General features: G+C 51.3%; 8 protein-coding genes across 8 annotated transcripts; 5 read left to right on the top strand and 3 right to left on the bottom strand.

Moving 5' to 3' along the window:
* The first annotated feature begins 3122 nt into the window (after positions 1–3122).
* dus3 (tRNA dihydrouridine synthase DUS3) lies at positions 3123–5678 on the top strand. Its single transcript, XM_024845775.1, has 3 exons — positions 3123–3476; positions 3541–5460; positions 5537–5678. The coding sequence occupies exons 1-3, from the start codon at positions 3265–3267 to the stop codon at positions 5619–5621; spliced, it is 2217 nt and encodes a 738-aa protein (XP_024703579.1). The 5' UTR covers positions 3123–3264; the 3' UTR covers positions 5622–5678.
* A 168-nt stretch (positions 5679–5846) lies between these two features.
* P170DRAFT_386619 (putative BAP31 domain protein) lies at positions 5847–7369 on the top strand. Its single transcript, XM_024845774.1, has 4 exons — positions 5847–6138; positions 6296–6430; positions 6491–6594; positions 6692–7369. Exons 1-4 carry the CDS (start codon positions 6118–6120, stop codon positions 7068–7070), a joined length of 639 nt encoding a protein of 212 aa, XP_024703578.1. The 5' UTR covers positions 5847–6117; the 3' UTR covers positions 7071–7369.
* A 630-nt stretch (positions 7370–7999) lies between these two features.
* Positions 8000–9225, bottom strand: P170DRAFT_510910 (uncharacterized protein; the record flags this gene model as incomplete). The annotated part of the gene is made up of 4 exons (XM_024854827.1): positions 8000–8396; positions 8479–8699; positions 8758–8948; positions 9004–9225. The coding sequence occupies 4 exons, from the start codon at positions 9223–9225 to the stop codon at positions 8092–8094; spliced, it is 939 nt and encodes a 312-aa protein (XP_024703577.1). The 3' UTR covers positions 8000–8091.
* Positions 9226–10315: 1090 nt separating this feature from the next.
* mdm12 (ERMES complex subunit MDM12) lies at positions 10316–11756 on the bottom strand. The gene has a single exon (XM_024849478.1). It carries the CDS (start codon positions 11723–11725, stop codon positions 10436–10438), a length of 1290 nt encoding a protein of 429 aa, XP_024703576.1. The 5' UTR covers positions 11726–11756; the 3' UTR covers positions 10316–10435.
* A 24-nt stretch (positions 11757–11780) lies between these two features.
* On the top strand, positions 11781–12664 carry P170DRAFT_209545 (uncharacterized protein). Its single transcript, XM_024842808.1, has one exon. The coding sequence runs from the start codon at positions 11920–11922 to the stop codon at positions 12466–12468; it is 549 nt and encodes a 182-aa protein (XP_024703575.1). The 5' UTR covers positions 11781–11919; the 3' UTR covers positions 12469–12664.
* A 2605-nt stretch (positions 12665–15269) lies between these two features.
* P170DRAFT_209465 (uncharacterized protein) lies at positions 15270–15876 on the top strand. Its single transcript, XM_024842806.1, has one exon. The coding sequence runs from the start codon at positions 15456–15458 to the stop codon at positions 15789–15791; it is 336 nt and encodes a 111-aa protein (XP_024703574.1). The 5' UTR covers positions 15270–15455; the 3' UTR covers positions 15792–15876.
* On the bottom strand, positions 15876–17060 carry P170DRAFT_209476 (uncharacterized protein). Its single transcript, XM_024842807.1, has one exon. The coding sequence runs from the start codon at positions 16558–16560 to the stop codon at positions 15961–15963; it is 600 nt and encodes a 199-aa protein (XP_024703573.1). The 5' UTR covers positions 16561–17060; the 3' UTR covers positions 15876–15960.
* Positions 17061–19183: 2123 nt separating this feature from the next.
* P170DRAFT_476894 (uncharacterized protein) lies at positions 19184–20900 on the top strand (the record flags this gene model as incomplete). Its single annotated transcript, XM_024853393.1, has 2 exons — positions 19184–19397; positions 20833–20900. The coding sequence occupies 2 exons, from the start codon at positions 19184–19186 to the stop codon at positions 20898–20900; spliced, it is 282 nt and encodes a 93-aa protein (XP_024703572.1).
* Positions 20901–21122: the final 222 nt, after the last annotated feature.

The following is a 21122-nucleotide window of genomic DNA, read 5'->3' as shown; positions in this document are numbered from 1 at the left end:
CCGTTAGAGCCGGTGGATTTGACACCGCTTGCAGGCTAGCGGCCTCACTAGTGTTTCTTCGCAGAGTCGATGATGATTCAATATTTCAGGAGCGTCATTGCATCTTACCGTACGCCTGTACAGAGTACGGTCATCGTGTTATCAACGCCCAGAAGTTGGCCGTCGCTCCTCCTGCGTTGTCCTTGCAACGCTGGCTCCCTCCGCGATGATTTGCCAACCCCGTCTGACTCGATCGATGACTCGACCGTATACTTTGGACGTGGTACGGCATGTCCTTCCTCCTTCGTTTCGGCTTTTACAGCCGATGGAGGGGATGACGGAAAGGAGTGTGCCATCCATGGTTCTCCTGGGCTCTTACTGCTTCTGACTATTGCCCGGCATTCGTCACCATTTCGCCGGACTGTACGGGGTATATGATTCTGATCTGAGGGCTCATGGAAAAGGGGCCGACCGATCGTCGCCCACGGGACTATATTCACCGTCCTAGATAGATCTGAGATGCACTGTTGTCACCCCAAAAGGCTTCCCCACACGGTCCCAAAAATGAGTGTACCCCGTACCGCCGTTAAGCTCAATCTTCAGCCACTCCAGAATGACCGGAAGATGAAAACTACTACTCCGTACTGTGCAAGTGCATGCGTGCAGAGCCCCCTGCGTGTGGAAACGCTATGGTTTGGGACGATGGATTTGGCTCCCCAATCGTTCATGGAAAGTTGGGGCCAGGGTCTCGGAGCGTTTAATATTGCCCTAACTGTACGGATCTAAATCCAATGTCACGATCAGGGGCCATCTCGCTATCTATCTTTGCGATGGGGGCCAAAGTAGTAGCGTCTATCCGGATCGTCCCCGCCACTCTCCAACTCCCCCCCATTCCAAATGACATCAATCGGTCGAGGGGAAGTTGTTCGGGGGAATCCAGGAGTCAGGCAATCAGACACGACCAAGTCAAACACAAATTGGCGGTCTGTCCAAAAGTACGGAGACAACGGCGTCCAGGGGAGTCAGCGCTATGATTCCGGCGCTAGCCCAAGCAACTTGCGTCGCGTCCGTTGGGTGGTATTGGATAGATTTCACGGAAGTAGTTGATACTAATTTCGAGTCGGAGTTCAGTTGGCTCGAGTGCTGTTGTGATAAGACGCAAGTTTCCCCCAATTTTGGACCAGACAGAAACGATCATCCCCCGCCCATTCGAAGACCGATCGATACTAGAGTCGGGACCAACACAGCCTCCCTCGCTCTCTCCAATGACATGACAATGACGCCGGAATGCACCGTGTCTTGGCTTCGACGCTAGAAACACGGCAGAAGGATTCCTCGAGGTAGCACGGAATATGATAGCGTACTGTGATACACCGCTCTATCCGCTCGAAAAAACAAAATTTAAAAAAAAAGGTGGAATGCCAGGGCTCGCATGATCAATAGTCAGGAATACTGTGCACGAGGTGATACTCCGATGCTCTCCTTACCTATCCACCGAATAATGAAGTATTCGCGCCGACGAGGATCGAGTAACTACTAATTACAGTAGGGAACTGATTTGTTCCGTGTTTTAGTCATAGGTTCACATTGAAAACTCGCCACTTCTGGAACTGCGCTTTGCTTTATATTACGCAGTAACCTTAATGGGCGATAGACGATGGACCTGCCTCGACGGAGCAGTCTCAAGCGTCATGACCGAAAGTTGACGCATCCTCGGCTCGTTGTAAGCGACCCTAATTCGGAACACCGCCGATCTCCATTGTCCGCCTTGCCACGGCGGTTCGACGTGACAAAAATATCGGTACCCCGAATTTGACAGCTAGCCATCCATCAGGCACACCTTGAGCTATCTACTATGTATCTCTCCCCGAGCTTGATTGTGGAGATAATGATGTATCCCGGGAAACCGCCCAGTTCCGAGTGATGGAAACCCAAGACTGGAGAGATCCGAACGAAGCATATGAGTATGGTGCAACCCCACCATGTATACCCGTACACACAGACAGCCCTAAAGTGATATACTCTGTACTCGGGGTGCTCTTAATGGCATGACCGGCAGTCGCATGTCCTCATTCCGACACGATGGAGCGACTTGCCATCCCTCACAGCCGAGTCCGCGGATCACAAAACGCCACCTGTGCTTTTGTTCCTTACATGTGGGTTCGTCGCCATCTGATGTGAAGGTGCAGACGCGGAAGAATGCTGACGAGGTGGATCTCGGGCCCATTCACCTGAACCTCTGCAGACTGCCGTACGCAGCGTTGTGTCGCACTGCTGCGTACGATCCGCAATGCGCAGTCGTACCTCTCCGGTGGGGGATGCATCACACCTGCTGGGGAAGTTGTACGGCGTAGAGGATCTGTCTACTTCTCTTCAGGCGATGGACGCAGGCGCGTCGCTCTGTCTTGTGATCCTTGTGCCAAGATGCAATTGAGTTGCGAGCTCTGTTGCTATTGGCTTTTTGTTCCCCTGATCGACAAACACAAAAAGAAAAAAAGAAAAGAAAAGAAACGATGCATTCTGATCGGAGGTCACCTTCTGTCTACTTTCTTTTTGACCAGCGACATACTACGGAGTACACCGTAGTCCGTACATACAGAGGTGGGCTGGATGCAATCAATCCCGATGCATCCCACCGCTCATGGCTTTCTAATTTCTACCGTTGCAGAAAGGGGTAAAGCCGCAAGGACTGGATCAGATGGTGGGCTGAGTGGAGCAGTCCACGGGGGGGGCAGCAGCGATCTAAAACCGTAGAACGAGCAGCATGGAAGTCGAGGCGAAACGAGAGGCTGGTAAGGCTATTTGCAGCTGCGGTCTTCTAGAAAAATGGGCGAAATTGACGAAAGAAAAGGCGTGGCTGGCAAAAGAAGGTTCATTTTCGGTGGGCTTCGATCCACCCCGTAATATTACCCCGTTGTGTACGGTAAGTGGGATGCGCCTGCCGTACCGCGTATGCCGCCGTGGTATTGCAGGCCGTACGGTAACTTTCGCACGGAAAGCGACTTTCGGCGACATCATCACGTCCGCACCGCCACTCACTGCTGCCTGACCGCCTTGGTGCGCCACACGGGGTCCCCGCCACCCCTGCAATGCAAAGCATGCAAACCGCGGCGTCTCTCCGCTTTGGGTGGGCTGCGTCTCAAATTTTTTGGCGGCAGATCGATCGCTGCAAGTCGGACCACGACAGGGACTGGGCATTGGTTTACCTTCTCTCTCGCATCCGTTACCTTGGACCTCCATTCCATTAGGCCATTGGTTTCTCTTACTAAAACAGTGGCACTGACAATGGACTCAACCGACGCCCAGGCGCAGCCGCCGCATGCAGAAAACCCACCCACTGCGCCTATCCCCGAACAGCAGAACGGCGCATCGGCCGCAGAGGGCACCGAGGGCCCCCCTTCGAAGAAAGCCAAGCTGGACGAACCTGCGACCTCCAATGAGGAGAACGCAAATGCTGGCCCTCGGCGTTTGAAGGGAATCGCCGCCATTAAGCCAGAGTACGTGTGCATTCAAGTCTGCATACAATTGGCGTGGAGACATCACAGACTAACTTTGGACCAGGTTCCTCGTGCAGCAACTCCCCAACCGCAGACCCGAACCCGAGCAGAACCCGGATGACGCCGCGGAGGCCGCCGGCCACGACGATCGCGACGGCGGAAACAACGACAAGCAAGACAAGAAAGATAAGAAGGAAAAGAAGAAGAAGAACAGCGGCGCAAACAAGGCACGCTCGTTTGGAAAGTCGCAGGATGCGAAGTCCCTCTGCCCAAGCAGGACCTTTGCGCCGGAGTTCTCCCCGGGCGCCTGCAACTGGGGTGACAAGTGCCGCCACGAACATGATCTACGGACGTACCTGAAGGAACACAAGCGCGAGGACCTGACCACCTTCAACGGTCTCTGTCCTGTCTGGGATGCCAGGGGCAAGTGTCCTGCCGGGTGGAAGTGCCGTCTTGTTGGCTCCCACATGGTGGAACGCGAGACCGAGGATGGGAAGAAGGAACTGGTGCTGACCGAGGATGAGGAGCGCAAGAAGAAGGCGCAGCCAATGGTCCCTTGTGCGACGGAAGATGGCAGCGTGAATGTGGTTTCGGCGGAAGATAAATACGGGCTCGCCAGGAAGAAGACTACGCTGCCCCGGGCCGAAGCGGTTAACAACTGGCTTGAAAAGAGCGGCAAGGAGTTGGAAAAGAGTATACACGGCCGACACCAAGACGGGGACGCGAAGCCCGAGAACGAGGGCGAGGAGAAGGAACAGAGGGAAGAAAACCGGGCTCGTTATGTCGAGCCGCCGTTTTTGCCATCGGAGAAGCGACGGCTATACTTTGGACCCGAGACCCCGGCTTTGGCGCCTTTGACCACTCAGGGAAACCTCCCCTTCCGGAGACTGTGCACGGAGCTCGGCGCTCAGTTTACCTACTCCGAGATGGCCATGAGCATGCCCTTGATCCAAGGCCACAAATCAGAATGGGCTTTGCTGAGAGCCCATCAAACTGAGATACTTCCCCCGACGGTCTCCATGAAGGACAACGTTGTCCAGGGCTACGACAACTCGAAAGATATGAAGTTCGGTGCTCAGATTGCGGCAAACAAGCCGTGGCAAGCGCTGAAGGCCACCGAGGTTCTGTCCCGCTACACACCTAACCTGCGTGTCATCGATTTGAATTGTGGCTGCCCGATTGATCTTGTATTCCGTGAAGGAGCCGGGTCTGCTCTTTTGGAACATCCGGCGAAGTTGGAGAAAATCGTGCGCGGCATGAATGCAGTTTCGGAAGAGATCCCAATCACTGTCAAGATCCGCATGGGAACCCGGGACAATGCGCCGAACGCCACGAAGTTGGCAGAGCGTATGATTCTGGGTGGTTACGAGTATTCCCTGATTAACGCTGGTCCTCCCGGTGCCGCGGCTATCACTCTCCATGGACGAAGCCGACAGCAAAGATACACCAGATCCGCCGACTGGGGCTACATTGCCGAATGCGCTGCCCTCATCAAGCGCTTGAATGAGCAGACTGCCGACGTTACGGACACCATCCGCGAGCCCGAGGCACGGTCGCAGCCCAACGGCGGAAAGACATTCTTCCTCGGAAATGGCGATTGCTACTCCCACGTTGATTACGATGAACATATCAATAACTCCGGCGTTGACAGCGTCATGATCGGCCGAGGAGCTCTGATCAAGCCCTGGATTTTCGAGGAGATCCAGGCGGGTCAGTACCTGGACAAATCTGCGTCTGAGCGTCTGGCGATGGTCGAGAAATTCGCCAAGTACGGACTGGAGGCATGGGGATCTGATGAATATGGCGTTGGCATCACCCGACGCTTCCTGCTCGAATGGCTCAGCTTCACGTATCGCTACGTGCCGATCGGAATCCTTGAATATCTCCCCCCTAACATCCAGGATCGGCCGCCAATTTGGAAGGGCCGTAACGACTTGGAGACTCTTATGGGCAGTCCCAACTACAAGGACTGGATCAAAATTACGTAAGTTGCCTTCCCCTGGGCTGCTAGCCTGCACTATCACTAGGTATACATCGAATGCTGACGGATTGATCAACAGGGAAATGTTCCTTGGTCCCGCTCACAAGGACTTCAAGTTCGAGCCGAAGCACAAGTCCAACTCGTACGACGAAGCGGAAGGATAGAATGGTCATGAAAATTAGAAGTCAGATAGACATGAAACATGAATGTACATGCACGTTACGATCCAGCCCTGGATCTCTGGAAAGTAGACCGTAGAAAGCGATTGCCTAGGCTCGGTCTCGGCACGTGGTTCGCGCCTCGAATCCAAGGCAGCGCAGTCACGTGCCGTGTTCCCAGCTTCAGGCGGTGATGACGTCTTCCTCACAGCCGAAACTGCAAAAAGACCACCTCGTCTCCGCTGGACTCGCTCCGACGCCCCTGATCTCATTCCTACCCGGACTTCATCCGAATTTTGCTTCGAAGGCTCTTGGGTATAAATCCTGAGCTGGTTTTAATCTCACTGGACCCCTGGACGCCATCCCTGGCACACATCGACCTTTGTTTACATTTTCAATCCCTTTTCCCCCCTCCCCACAACACCCTTGACCGGTAGCTCAAGGGCTTCACAATCAATTCTCTCTTGTTCAAAGCAGTATTTCTTTCAATATTCTAGGCACAATGACTCTATACTACAGTCTTGTATGTTTATCCCCCTTGTTGGTACCCTCAATCTGTCTCGTTGATCTTCGCCGATGCTCTCTGCACCTGGCAGTTCCGACAATTAACGCATGACGCAATTCATCAAAACAACATCGTTCGGCATATCAGAATCCTTTTTCTAACTTAGTGTCTATAGGTATTCTGCCTCTTGGTGTTTGAGATGGCTGTCTTCATGGGCCTCATTGTCCCTATGCCGTTCGTCGTTAAGCGGAAACTGTTTGCTTTCATTTCGGAGAGCCCGGTTGTAGCGAAGCTTCAGTATGGTTTGAAGGTAAGCTTCTACATATGGTCTATCCTTTGGCTACTTAAGATATGCTGACAACCTTTCAAGATCACCTTTATCTTCATCCTTATCCTCTTCATTGACAGCGTCAACCGAGTGTACCGTGTGCAGCTCGAGCTGGCTGCTTTCCACAAGGATGGTAGCCATATGGGGTGAGTTTCCATTATCCCAAACCCTTGTTTACTACGATCTTGCTTGTGTGTGTTTCTATATGGGTACAGTCTGCTAATGTCAATTCGTAACCGCTAGAGCCGCCGCCCTCGGCACCGACCGCATGGAAGTGCAGGCCCGGAAATTCTACTCCCAGCGCAACATGTACCTCTGCGGCTTCACTCTCTTCCTGTCTCTCATCCTCAACCGCACTTACAGCATGATCCTGGACGTCCTCCGCCTGGAAGACCGCGTCAAGCTCCTAGAGGGTGACAAGAAGGCCGGCGGCAAGGACTCCGCCCGTGTCGCGGAGGCCGGTGATGTCGGCGAGATTGGCCGTCTGAAGGAAGAACTCGCGGCCAAGGACCGTGACATCGAGACCCTCAAGAAGCAAGCCGAGGGTCTTACCCGTGAATACCACTCCCTGGGCGACAAGGTCTCTGGCGAAAAGGAGGAAGGCGCCAAGAAGGACCTATAGACCTGTTTCTTGCTTTTGGGCGGAGTTAGGTCCGATTTGTTCTGGTCGATTGATTGCTTTGTCCGCTCCACCGATGGACACATAAATTGGTCTGGAATGATGAGTTAGTGGAGAGCCGATCCTATCCCGGTGGGTAGGGCTGATGGCTTGTTGTCATCACGAGTTCGGGCATTTATTTGAATGTTTCTTAACTTGTTTTGTGATTTCCGCAGCAGCAGTAGCGTTACTTGTGGAAGACTTGTTTTAAAACTGCTAAATGTTGATAGCCTTTAATGATGGTTTATCAAAGTATTGTTTTCTAGTACAGGTTTTCTCTTAAGTGTAGATGTGTTTTCTGTTGACTTGGATACTCATGGGAGCTGCATATCTCTGAACTGCATAGTAAATATGATATGTCACGTACATTTTTACCTCGACAACATCCGTAGGCTATTTAATGCTTGAGAATAAGCTTAATCAAGCTTATTTATATAAAACATTGTAATATACTTAGTCTTCATAGGCTCTAGATAAAGGATTCTCAAGGTACTCTGTTGCATTGTGAGTAGTTTACATTTTTTATAAATCCGGTAAGATCTTCATAAGTATACTGAATTATACAAACTGTAATGCCTATTGACCTACACTTGGGGAGATATAAAAATTATAAAAATGCTATTTAGTATAAACTTCGAGGCGTGCAGCTGGCATATGAGATATATTGACGTAACCAAACAAACGCCATGAACAATCAACATAGCCTTTTCAAGCCTGTGATGAAATTACCTGGAGAATGAAGTTTTACTAAGAGATATATTGGAAATAGTACATTGACTTAAAGAAACCTCCATGAGTAGAAGGTACTCACCTAACTGCTAATACCCTCAGTCACATCCAATCTTCAAAGACATAATCATTTTTATTCGATTCACTCAGAGACAGCTACCTACCAACTCCGACCAGCATCACCACCAACTCAACTCACCTCAACTCCTACCACCAAAGCCCCAAACTCCCCTAGACAAGCCCAGCCCAACCAAACCTAAGCAACAACTTGCGCCCCCATTTTCCACGAACTACCATCAAACACCCTGGTCCAGACACTCCCCGGATGCTCAAGGGGCTTGTGGAACAGATACACTTTGCCCGAGACAGAAATAGAATCCAGCTTCGTGCCGGGATAGAACTTCGCAACCTCGGTGGACTTGTCGTGGTCGTAGCACATGATCATGAGCGGGGTGCTCTTGGACACGTAGAAGATGTACGGCTTGTCTTCGTTGGAGGAAGTAGCGGTCGAGAGAGGGGTGTTGATCTCGACTTTGTCGTTGGTCAGGAGTTGTTTGTGGTCTATAGTATCGTGGGGTTGGGTTTGTTAGTTTGGAATGGGATTGTTCTAGTGGTCTGGGTTAGGGTGGATGGGGAGGCATACCGTTCCAGCTGTCATAGCCACCGATGTACTCGGTGATGTTACCGTCGTGGTCTTGGAAGTAGAGTTGGTTGGTTGGATTGGTTAGGTTGGTGGCTAGCTGAGTGCCAGGGAGGGCGCTGGCGGAATTCTCAGGAAGGATGACCTGGTAGGTCCATTTGAAGCTGCTCTGCGAGCCGCTGCGGAGCTCGGCGACCTGGGGATTGCCGGATTCGGAGTCCAGTCTGGATGTTTGTAAGTGGTGAATGTCTCAAATGGGAGAGTGGGAGGGTTGGGACAAACTTCTCGAAGAAGATCCACTGGTGGGCGCCAGAAGAACTGTCGTGACAAACTCCACTGGCAAGACGAGAGGTCTGGATGGGTGCCTTCTTGATATCATCCGAGAGGTCACGTTCCTCCCACTTTGTGTTGTCAATGGGGGTTTTGACCACCTCGTGCAGGATCCCAGAGGCATCAAGGTAAACGACGTGGATCTAGCACATTCAAATTAGTCTGGTATCTGCGAAAGTCATGGGAAGGATATGCTACCGAGGACTTGAATCCTGCGGTACCGTCGTTCTTGACGTAGTAGGCCGTGATTGGAGAGCCACCGGCATTGAGCTTGGTAGCGACAGCGCTGGAAGTCTCGGTCCATTTGGATCCGTCGGAGGATGTCACTTCACGAATCTCGTTGGCATCGTTCTGGTAGTAGACATAGATGGTAGAGCCATCAGAGACAACAGCGAGATCACTGGTGACAATGGCGCCCATGGTGAATGATTGCGTGGTGGATGTTGAGAATATGAAGAAGATTGGAGTTTTTGATGGTTTGGTTACCAGCAGGTAACAGCGAACTATTTATGTTCGTCCCAGGAGAGAAAAATCGCGTATACTGGCATCAAACCTGCAAAATGACGATGTCGCTCAGAGTCTCATAAAGCCATACGTACGTGGCGGCGTCATTTTTCGACATCATACCGAGCCAGCTACCAAAAACCAGAAAGACCTTACTGGGCAATCGGTGTCTTTGAGGTCATATGGGCAATTTGCCTGCATTTCGGCGCAGCTCCAAACGCATGAGGCAGCATTCCCCAGAAGGGCAGTCCATCATCGAATAATCTAGCTAGCCACTGCGGTTGGTATAGGAGCAAATAATACTCCGTAAATCGGCATTTCTTGGGCGTGTTGCGCGGGTGGCGTTGCTTGTTCAAATTCCTCCGTGGCCAAATATCACGAAGCAAACGGCGTGTGTTTGAGCACCTTGCTTCTTCAATCTGAGTATGGTCGTGGCGGTCTGGTTCACAAGATGATTCTCCGGATATCCCACTTTCAGTTGTACAGATACGTAATAGCTGAATGATAATCGGAGCCCGAAGCCCGTACTTCGAACCGACTGGCTGCTGGAATTGAGACATCAGCACCTTTGCGTATCCATTAAGTAGTTTTGAGCACATCAATATCTTAGTGGTCTTCGTCCAAGAAGGAAAACAGGCAAAAAAAAAAAAAAGAAAAAAAGGTACCGGCCTTCCCCTCTTCCTGTCGGAATACGTGGCGCTGCTGAGAACCCTGACCCTGACCGGATCTGCAAGCTGATGCAAAACATACCTTAGGGCCGATGGAGAAAGAGCGGGGTGACGACGGTTGAGGATGGATGCGAGAAGGTTGCTGGACTGGGATATCTGTGAAAGGTGGTTGTCTGGGCAAGGGTTTGTTCTGTCACCTGACCCTCAGTGTTTGGCTTGCCTCAGGCACTGGGGGTGATGGGGGAAGAGTAGATGGCATGAGACAAGACAGCTTCAAGGCCAAGGGAAAGGAAAATGCTGCTCATGCAATAGTGAGCCATCAGAATAAAAGCTGCAATGCTTTAAATGGAGATAAATGTCTAATATGATGTTTTATTAGGGTATAGATCACATGCAAGCATGTCCAAGAAAGGTCAAAATCCAGTTTACGCTGTCGATGGCTCGTTCCTTCGTGATGCCTAGATGAGAAATGTCCAGAAGCTTGGGAAAACAAGTTCTTCCTCGAAGATACGTCGCACCTGAGCCAGGACAAAGCGCTCAACCTTCCCGACATTCTTCAAGACTTGTTTCCCGTCTTCTTTGCGTCCGATTTCGCTCTCGACGCGAATTTCTCGCAGTAAACCCCCTTGGCGTTTGGGTGATGTGGATGGATCGGCCCCAGACCGGCTGTGGTCGCTCTGATCTCCTGTCTCCTGCTGGTCAGATCCTATCAAAGCATCGGCATCCTCGGCTGATAAGAAACAGAAGTGCACTCGTTTCCGAATGTAGGCGATGACTGCAACTCCGTCGAAAGTAAGGCCAGTGACGTTGAGTTTCAAAGGCAACCCCACAAAGCTAGGCATCGGATAATCAAGCAGAATCTCTGCAGTCAACGACAAACGGATATCGCCCGCGTACTTAGCGTGACACATAACCTGGAAATCTTCGGGTTTTCGCTCCCTCATTCGAGGAGGAAGACGAAGAGGATCGCCCTGTGCACCGTCATGCTGATCATCCCGATGCGATCCGTTCCCCTTTCCCATTGTACTGTCTCCGCTATTCCTTTGCGACCCAGACGGATGAGAGGGATGGGTACTCGACGTAGAGGGGCGCGAGGCCGGATTGCTAGAATCAATGTCGGCGTCCGGGCGCACGCGGGTCGGGGTAGACGGATGGTGAATATTTCCAGGTCGCATTCCAGGATCACCCCAGCCGCTCGCGAATGGAGTCCCGCCGGCGACCGCTGCAAGAGGGGTTTGTGTCCCCGACAGCCCGCCAATGGACATGAGGTGATAACCGAGTGTTGACGTTCCGCCAGGAATTCCAGGAGTTCCAGCTCGGGGAAGGAAATGAGGATTCAGGTGGTCGCTTAAAGGCATTGGTGATCGTAGGACCGAAGGTTGATAGTCATCATCGAATGGATCGCGTAGCGTGTGGTTCATGGTCAATTCGTCTCGAAATGAGGAGTCGTTGAGATCGGAATGACCATGCCATTGATTGCCGTGGTCGGAGACATACTCCTCGGACACCTCGGACGTCTCGTCATCTTCGTCCTCTTCGTAGAAATCGGCAAAGGGCTCGCAAAAGTCCTTGATCTCAAGATCGGGCGGAATGGTTCCGAAATCGAAAGAATGGACTTGAACAGATCGGATGAAACGTGGGAGGGCCACCTGCTGAAACCTATCGTGAATGAAAGAGCGGATGCGCTCCGCCAGCGCCTCACCGTCTGGACCAGAGGTGGCAGTCCCCCAGTTGACGTCAATGGACATTACATGTGCAACTGAAATATCTCGACGGGGGTGTGGAATTGGAATGCAGAAACAAAGCCGACGCGACGGGATGAAGCCGCAACGTCACTCTCTTGGCGGGGTCACGTGCGACCCGTGGTTGTCTCACATGACATCTACAGGAATTGACCCATGTGAGATCATACGGCGTACAACTATGGAACATACTGTATTGAATGGATTCCAAATCCGAGAATTACAAATGGCATGGCATGTTGTCTCTTCGAATCATAAGCCCCGTGACTGAGCCAAAAGTCTCAGATTGGCAAGCACAGCTGTGGTCTAGAATAGATTGTATTCAAAGACATGCTGCATTAACGCTGCCTCAGCCTTACAAGACAAGTCTTCGCAAGATTAGATTAGCCATGGCCAAAGCTCGGATGACCAGACAGGGCGCAGGGGTGATCCAGCGAATGATGTACCCATCTCGCAGCGTTTGGCCCCAAGCTCTAGTAAGCAGATGCTGTAACGACCAGCGAGTGAGATATGGGGTCGATAATGGGGCGGGTCTGCTCCTTGACGTAATACTCCATCCATTCTCTGTGGTGACAGATAGAATTGGTTGTTTCGCCAATTACAAATTATGGATAGCCTCGTCACGGAGAGATTGCCGGCTCCTGCATTCTCGGCGTCACCTCTTTGGCTGGAGATGCGAAACGATGAGTTGTACTTTGGTGGTGATTTATTGGTGCCCTATACAGAGGATCTCTCTATTTATTTGGTGACCGCAACTGATTGGTCATGATGTCATCAAGGTCGTTTCTTCAAAGGCGGCAGCGACGGAAACGGCATTATTCTTCGATCTCGCTGGGAAATTGTCATTGTCAGCTCTACTGTTCTCTCAACTGACACGGAAAGTGCAATCTTGTTGAATAAGTCCAAGATATCTTGACCAGCAGCCACCGTATTTGCTCCTCTGTCGCCGTGGCCCTGCTGGATCATTGTTTCTATTGAGTCTTTGCGGGGCTTAGCCCAGGATGGCGATGCGGCCAGGGATGCATTCTCTAGACAAGGCATTGTCGCATTCCTGCTGCGTGATCGAAGCCAAGTCAGTAAGCAAAACGGTCTGCATGGTAGCGCTGATCTATGATAACGGCAATCATGAAGGCTGAGTGATTTATTTTAGGCCCACGCAGAGAGACATGAAGAGCCCCAGAGCGAAGAAGCCGGAGCTGAAAGCCTGAGGCTGACGACGGGTCGCGCCTTCTCCATCCGGTCGGACGCCCCCACGTGACAGCCACGTGACTGTCACCAAACCACGCGGCATCGACGACACCTGACCAGGGCCTGGTCCCATCTGCTCAGGGCATCCCACAAGCCTCGAGTCGAAAAAAAAGGCATGAAAGGCGAGAGAGAGGTATCTCCAAGTGTTTCGGACGACCCGGGTTCGTCCACGATTGACACATTGGGGACCCCGTTTCCCCGGCAAACGGCGCTCACACCGCTTTAGGTTTACTGACCCAGCAGTCTGGGTCACCAAATATTCCGGCTCTGCGGCGGTCATTCTTTCGGGGATGGCACAGTTCTGCGGCACTGTGCGTAGGACGGCGCAATCACATCAGAGGTGCGCGGGCCAGCTGAGATGAATCATTTCGACATCCTTCTAGGGCCTTTTTTCCACTGTGCCACCATGTTTTCTCCCGCGAGAATACTTTCCAAGGGTTCTATCTCATGTCATGCTATTCTAGCAGCCAACACTTTGCGACCTCCTGCAACGTTCATTGGTTTGTTTACGGGCCTAATGAGCTGTCATCCATGGAACGACTTGACAGGGGGGTCTGCTTTTCGGATTTATTTTTGCTGTTCGCTCTAATTCCCGTCCTGATTTGTCTCAACCCACTTCATGGCTCTCCTCTCCTGTGGCCGATCCGCAGACAGGTTGCACCGGAGTCTCCGCATTTCCTTTCTTTCAACAGCCGTCGAATGATCTTGGCGTAGTGAAAAAATTACGCCACCTACCTGTCGTTGCGGTCGTGAACTCGCAGATGGCGCGGCGCCTCCCCCGGTCCCAAACACGGACAGTTTTCCCTTGGAGAGGAGAACCAATTTCCCGACCCCCTTTGTCCTGAGACTCTTCACAAGATTTGGAAAATCAACTCGGGGAGTTCTCGGCATTCCAAGTTTGGGAGTACCCAATTCTTCCTAGCACACCCGGGAGTGGTCAGCCAGGCAACTCATCCTCGCTAATATACGCGCGGGTCCCTACCCTCACTGAGTCAGGGTACCCTTTGACTTCCCGCGTTCTTCGTTGGCTCCTGTCAGCGAGGATTGCCACCAGATAACTGGCGTCTGTGCTCCGTCTCGGTATCTGATTTGACGGTTCGAGATCAGATGATGAGAGTTGCCTGCGGTGCTAATGCAGCCCGCTGGTGTACCGCTGCTAATCATATCTTGTCCAGGACCCCGGGAGGGAAAAAAAATTTTATTCCCCCAAAATAGTAGGGTTGTATAAGCGATTGGGACCACCCACGCACACACCAGATAACGCGATCACCGGGGTTGAAAAATGAATTGGGCACCTATGGCCTGGTTTTCATGCACCACTGCTGTGTCGGCCAAATTAATCGTTGTAGATCAACCTGTTCCAAGGGGGGCGTTAAGGCATGTCTCCTTTGCCACAGAGGGGGATTATAATCACGATGAAATCATGGGAAGGCTGTTTCCCTGGAATTGCTCTCTCCCGCCTTCCCAAAAGATAGGAGGCAATATTGGTTCCTCCCGAGACGGTCTCCATCGGCCACCCCGACGCGTCGCCTTCTGGAAGACCCTCGGGACAGGAACAACTGAATTCAGGACCTTCGAAACAAAGACCGCAGATACAAAATACCTCGTCCAATTTAAATTTAATTTAACTGTCTTTCATAGTGTGGTGTTCTTCACCTGCTAGTGCTGCCGTAGTGCCATCTTGCCTAGATAGTTGGCCCATGCATGTGTAACCTCATCAGGTTAAGACACATAGCTACTTTACTATTGCAATGGACCAAATGGCCTGATACCATCTAGAAAAGCCTCAAGTAAAAAAAAGCCCCAGAATGAAAGGAACGAAAAAGGAACGTAACATTAAACTAAAACTATCCCGCGACATCAAAAAATACCAAACACTGCCCGGCTGACCGATTGTCTGACTGACGTCTCGACAAGCAGCGTGCAAAGAATCTTGACTAGCATGCACGCGAGCAAAAACAGTAAATGGGTGCCAAAGGGGTTCGCTGAAGAGATGAACAGCTCCCATGTGGGCATCGAGAAACAAGTCCCTTCAAAACCCGGGAGCGAGCAGAAAGAAAAGAAATCCAAAAAACATCAGAACTCGAAAACATCAGAACTCAAAGAAGCAACATAAGACATATATGCATATGCTATAGGGGGTAGTTATAAGAAACGTTGATCAGGCGCAAACAATGGCAAAAAAACAGATTTTTTTTGGTTGGTTTTTGGGGCTTTTTCGTTGCTGATCGAATGAAGTCATCGCCGTTTCTCACTCCTGCGGAAAAGAAAATCCCTCTTGAAAATACATGGAAGCGGTGAAGAAATACACAGAGCTTGAGATGGTTCGGGTTTGTCGAAGGGGGGACCAGGAGATGTCCTCAAAGTTGCGACTCGGTGGTTGTCGAAGCAGAAGAAAAAAACAGAGAAAAAAAAAGCGCATATCGAAGGGCCGGCGATCGATCGAAGCTCACAGCCTTGAGGACGATTTTTCTCTCATTTACCCCCCATGTTCCTATTGAATAGGCACCCAGTCAGCCCAAAAAAAGCCGTCCCTAAAACTTGCTCGGCTCTGGTTGATGATCTCCCAGAGTTGGTCCATGCGCTACTCACCTCGCTCCTGTACTATCTAACCTCCATGGGCAGGGCAGTTGTAGCCCTCACGTCGGCGGACCTGCTGTCTCACTCCGGTGCAAGAAGTGCCTCTCTTTGCACAGTAGACGACATCCCCCTCGGGGTGAGTGCAGCCACAGTCGTACTTGTAGAAATACTGAGAGCACATTTTGAAAATTGGTTTTTGTGGAAATTCGAAAGGTGTGAAGGAAGTGGTGCGACGTGGTTTTAAAGTAAAAGTAGAGACGAACGGATTGGGGTCCAACGGACGAATTCTTTGGGGGTGCAGTTGTCAATCGATAGAGAAGGCTTCGGGCTCAAAGAGATTTCCCTCGAGGAGTGAACTGGAGAGAGAACTGTTGTGATGATGTTCTGAACTTTTTGCCGGGTCAAAGAAGCCTTTAAATAAGAATCTCCCGGCCCTGGGCTTCAATCCAAAATGATAGAGAATGACTGCGGTCGACTGTGCCGCAACAACACCCAGCTACACCAAGAATTATTAAAACATAAAAAAAATAAATAAAAAGCATTATCCAAGGGGCCCCCAAAAAATAATAATGGGAAATTAAAGGGAAAGGCAAAAAAAAGAAATAAAAAAAAAGATTGCGTACGAAACCAAGAGAAAATGTAGGAAGATGAGTCAGGATAATAGAAACTACACATGCAAGTCGATATTTTCCCCTTGTCCTCCTTCCCAAAAGGTTGTATAGGATTGCGCCGTAGCAGTTGGTGACTCGATCTACATCACGTTCAAATGAAAAGTCTCCCAACGGATGATTCACGCAGCAAATCGAAGCTCGCTTTCTCCCGAGAACTACTGCACCAGATATCCCCAACAGCAGGGGGAGAAAATTGCGGTTATGCGGATCACCTGCGACAGTGGCGTTTTGGTCTTGGGGGGTCTGTCTTGAGTGCTTTTTCCCAAGAGAGGTTAATGGGGTATCGCGGTAATCCAGGTCATAGGCAGGGTCTGCTGGCAACCCCCTGCCCCGAGCTTTCATTAGAGTTCCGCAGATGCATCATGGGAAAATAACCTGACATCATCTTCAAGGCATTGCGGCAGTCGTCTGGATGGAGAGGGCTTGTCACATATGCAGGTGAAAAAAAGCCAACGGTGTGCTATCAAATCAATTCTCGTAGCCGACCAACAGTGTTCACGCCCCCTTCGGGGTCATGCCGCAACCATACATGGCTCCAGACGGTGCATCTGACGAATGTCACGCAGGCAATAAAAAAATCAACCCCCTCCATCTGGCCCTTACATCAACAGACGGCATGATTGTCAGGCATCCCACTATCATGTGCTCGTTTTGGCCCTCGATGGAGGAGGGGAGACAAGGATGATGTCTGGGAAAAAAGACGCAGCCCAATGTGATCGTCCCGATATCAGCATGGTATTCCCGGAGGCCATGCCCTCTCGGCTCCGATGCTCGCGTACCTGGTTGCGCACTGCGGAAAAGTGTGCGGTGGAGGCTAGCTCATAGGCCACCTTGATGCTCCAGTCAGGGGCGCCGCAGTTTCTGGGCACTTCTCTGTCCCACATCAACATCAACCGGTCAAGCAACCTCCTGCGGATTCAGCCAAGGCATATCGGAAAGCCTCAAGGCAATGCCTTTGGGGGCCTCGAACGGCGGAAAGCAGAGATTGAATCTGCACGAGCTACACTGCCATCACATCAAGTTTGGATTCGCTGTCTTGGAAAGTCGACCAATGCATGGAGGTCAAGATGTTAAACGCAGTTGGTGACATCTGCAAGTCATGAAGTCATGAGCGATTTTTTTCTCTTCTAGCTGATGTGACTATTAGTTTACTTTTTTTTTCTCGCTTCCTTTTTTTTTTTTAATTCTCGCGGGCACAGGGCCGTTCGACGAACGACAAGCAATTGGGGCCCGAGCTAAGTGATAGCATTCACGGTGAGAGCAAGAGAAAAACGCCCCGTTGGTGTGATAATGGCACAGAGTTTCTCTATAGCATAGTCAGCTAACTTAGTGTCCGGCAGTGCAAAGCAATCTCCGCCTATCGTTCTTGCGTCGTTTTCCACCAGCAGCTCGGCCCTCAGGCGCTCTAGCTCACCTGAAAGGTGACAATGGATTTAAGGTGTCGGCACAGCACCTGCGGCGCTATGTTCCTGCGAGGGAAGCAATCTTCTCTGGCTGCTAGCACGCCCCGTTCTCATTTCAGCCGCTGAGCATCCGCGCCACAGGCCGAACGGTCGAGCGATACGGCGCGGAGAATGGGGGCGCTAACACGGCGACAATTGACAGGTCGCGGCGTGATGGCACGGCCTTCACCTAGCCGCCGTTGGGTCTGTGAAGTGAGCTCCGAGCGGGGCTCCAGAAACCGCAAGATTCTCGAGCCGAGAGGGGGGAAGCTGGACCGGAGGGGATTGCGAGGGCAGACAGAATCGACTGTTGATGCTTCGACGCTGCGGAGGAGGCTCTGGGGCACGTGACCTGGCCAGTGCTGCGGCCGTTTCTTTTTTTGGCCGGCGGTTTTTGGGGTCCGTTTCGTCCTTTTCTGCCTTACCAGAAGGCATTGCATTGCCTCCTCGTCGGTCGCCAATGATTGGCGTCGCTCCAGGGACCGGTTTATATATATCGCTGTGCCCCGGATGTTACGTCGATGCAGCCCGGCAGGATCATTAAAATGCGATGGTCCCAGCTTCAGCTTCGCGCCCGTTGAAATCCAACGAACCCTCCAGCCCGCCTGTCTTACTTCTCAGGATTCAGCAGGCGCTTACGGCGAAATTCTAGAAAGTCTCACCGATTTCCAAAAACAGAGGGGGGATGGACAGGAACTATGCTTGCCAAGCAGTCCAGGAATCGGTCATTGAGGTCATGTGGGAGACGAAAGGAATGCAGAGTTCGAGTAAGAACGCAATCCCCCCCCACTCAACCCCGATTCCCACTCTGTGGGGGGAAGGCGACAGCACTTCCTCCGGACTATGGACACCGGCGAAAGGGTGATGGTTCAATCCCCATCAATAGTCAGGGCACGTTTCTTGGCTCTCCTTCCTGGTTGCTGATCATCCGAGGCTGAATTTTCGGGTCGCGTCGGCCCTGATTAGCTTGTACGAGGGACAACAGTTCGGCTTACACAACCAATCGATAACTCCCGCTTGGCGCCTTTCATCGCTGATTCCTCTGAAGGATGATTTATCCAATGAGGCTGGGGTAAAAAGATGTGCTGGAGCCAAGAGATGCACACGAAAGGCGAGATCTTCCAATAATGACGTCCTTCGAGGCCCCGCCTTCTCTGATAAGCAGGCGTGAAACATGTGAATTACGAAATCCAGCGTGTCCGATCCACCATCGGACAGGAAGAATTGGTCGCTTGGAGTCGAGGACCTTTGTCTCTCTGGGTCTCTTCCACTCTGCAGCTGGGGTGGTTGCAGTCGATCGACAGTCGTCCCGGATTCATCCACAAACCCCCGTTGCCCCTCTTCCTGAGACCCTGCTTGGCCGACGCCCTCACATGTATAAATAGGTAGCCGAATCCAACCGAGAAAGCCTTCTCTCCATCATTCTTAAACCATCCTTCTGCTTTCTTCCGAAGAGAAAACTACCAGACTCCAAGTTTCTACACTCTAAACATCCTTGTTTCTCATCTGAAACCTCAGTCAAAATGTACTCCTACACTCCCACCCACAAGTTCCTCGTTCTGGCCCCTATCCAGTCTGGCCCTCTCTCCGTCGCTGCCGACCAGCCTGAACTTGCGAGCCAGGCATCCTCGACTCGTGAGCGTTCCAGCAGTCAATCCTCGACTACTTCGACCGGGTCCCCGCTGGGTGCCGTCTCTCCTCTGCCCAGTGGCTTCTTGTACCTCGGACACGATGCCGGTAGCACCAGAAACTAGCTGCGAATCGTGATCCGCAATCCAAGCATTGTCACTGCATGAATCGCGCTGGACACGATCACGTCAGCTCGGTGTATATTCCTACTGTGCATGCTGGCCTGACGTTCTTTCTTTTTTGTTTATCTTTCCTTTCATTTCCTTTTGGACGGACAACAAAGCGGAGGGGTGCAGTGTCATTGTTTTTTTCTTTGTTTCTTTGCTCTGTTTTAGCCTCTATCCTGTCATCTTACCAAGTCCATGATACCATCCCACGATGTACAGCTGGACCCCCGGAGGAAAGGGGGTATAAATGTTTGCCAAGCAGACGAGTTGATATTTGCCAAGTCTTGTGCAATCTGATGAATGCAGCTTACGTTCCACTGCCAAGCAACAATAGACCAGCAGATCGCCCTCGGTCCGACCGCCAAGAACCCCTTGGGGAGGGAGGGGAGCGTAGAATGTAGTCTGAAGACAGACGATGTCGATCTGGTTTCTCCGTAGGCTAGGAAGGATCAATTCGGTGTCTTGTCGTGGTCTTGGGTCGTATCCAGCTGTCTTCTGCCAAATATCGTGAGATCATCCATCCGGCGAGACATGCAACCCTGCAGGATGATAGGTAGACTAATCCACATCAATACACCGAATGATATGATATCACTGCCAGACATCGGTAGATCGACTTTTTCTTACCGCATCCGGCACTCACTTTCATTGCTCAAAGAAGTAATCCAATCCTCGCCTTTTTCTCAATCCCGTTTCCCTTTCATACAACCGTATTCCAATGTGAACCGCCCATGTCGCCCGTTCGAATTCAAAGAACTCCCAAAAATAACCATAAAAAAGAAAAACAAAGTATCAATGCAGTCCCAAACCAAATAACACCCATCCCTTTATGCACCCTTCATTGCACCAACAAGGATCTAGACCCGGGCCGCCGGCTTATCAAACTTATCTCAGACCAACATGTTTCCCACCCCGGCTCTTCATACATCTAACAGTTTGGGCACGGACAGGAAATTCATTTCCTAAACGGCCCCCACGTCTTTCTCCCCGGATAATAAAGGGTCAGTTAGGCACTTAGGTATGAAACAGGACCATGTAGATCATCTTACTCTCATTAGGTGATAAATAGACTAAGTGCGTTTCTACGCAATGTTGTAATGTAGGTATCGGCTGCCACGTACACCTCTACGTACATCTACATGCATCAAAGTAGCCAAGCCACCTCAAACGGCAGATTGCCACCTTCAAGATCCCAGAAGGCTATCTTGTCATCCCACATTCGACAGCCAAGCCCCCACCCAACCCAACATTAAGTTCTTCGCTGGTTCTTATCCCTTGCGCAAGGCCAGACCTGAACGCCACTGAAGAACAGCGAGACCCCGGGGCTCCCTGCCAATGAGAGGCTCGCGTTGGCACCTGCTGATGAGGACTCGAAGTTATTGAGATACTCCGTCGCAAGAAAGCAGTTCTGCATGTCGATCGCGATATGGCTTTCTTCGACTAGACTTGGCTGGACTGAACTGGACCGGGCTGTGTCATTGCGTATACGTATAGCTAGGTAGGTACTTCTCTGTGTCCCTGTCGGCTTATCTCTACCACCTCACCAGGGATGTGAAATAAAGTCTTGGCCCGCTCGTCCGCCCAACCCAAGCCTGCAGGCTGCAGAATCATACACCCACACTGGCCTTGCCAAGAAACGAGGGAGCTGCCGAGGGGAGGACAGCAG

This window comes from Aspergillus steynii, assembly GCF_002849105.1.
Source record: "Aspergillus steynii IBT 23096 chromosome Unknown P170scaffold_5, whole genome shotgun sequence".
In the NCBI taxonomy this organism is placed as follows: domain Eukaryota; kingdom Fungi; phylum Ascomycota; class Eurotiomycetes; order Eurotiales; family Aspergillaceae; genus Aspergillus; species Aspergillus steynii.
The sequence above is the reverse complement of the archived record's forward strand: the minus strand, read 5'-3'. Positions and strand labels throughout refer to the sequence as shown.

Bases quoted from the DNA above. Each gene is read 5' to 3' on its own strand.
- dus3 (XM_024845775.1), top strand. From the start codon at position 3,265: ATGGACTCAACCGACGCCCAGGCGCAGCCGCCGCATGCAGAAAACCCA. The intron at 3,477-3,540 runs GTACGTGTGCAT...ACTTTGGACCAG, and splicing joins ATCGCCGCCATTAAGCCAGA to GTTCCTCGTGCAGCAACTCC. The intron at 5,461-5,536 runs GTAAGTTGCCTT...ATTGATCAACAG, and splicing joins AAGGACTGGATCAAAATTAC to GGAAATGTTCCTTGGTCCCG.
- P170DRAFT_386619 (XM_024845774.1), top strand. From the start codon at position 6,118: ATGACTCTATACTACAGTCTT. The intron at 6,431-6,490 runs GTAAGCTTCTAC...CAACCTTTCAAG, and splicing joins AGCTTCAGTATGGTTTGAAG to ATCACCTTTATCTTCATCCT. The intron at 6,595-6,691 runs GTGAGTTTCCAT...CGTAACCGCTAG, and splicing joins AAGGATGGTAGCCATATGGG to AGCCGCCGCCCTCGGCACCG.
- mdm12 (XM_024849478.1), bottom strand. From the start codon at position 11,725: ATGTCCATTGACGTCAACTGGGGGACTGCCACCTCTGGTCCAGACGGT.
- P170DRAFT_209545 (XM_024842808.1), top strand. From the start codon at position 11,920: ATGGATTCCAAATCCGAGAATTACAAATGGCATGGCATGTTGTCTCTT.
- P170DRAFT_209465 (XM_024842806.1), top strand. From the start codon at position 15,456: ATGTTCCTATTGAATAGGCACCCAGTCAGCCCAAAAAAAGCCGTCCCT.
- P170DRAFT_209476 (XM_024842807.1), bottom strand. From the start codon at position 16,560: ATGAAAGCTCGGGGCAGGGGGTTGCCAGCAGACCCTGCCTATGACCTG.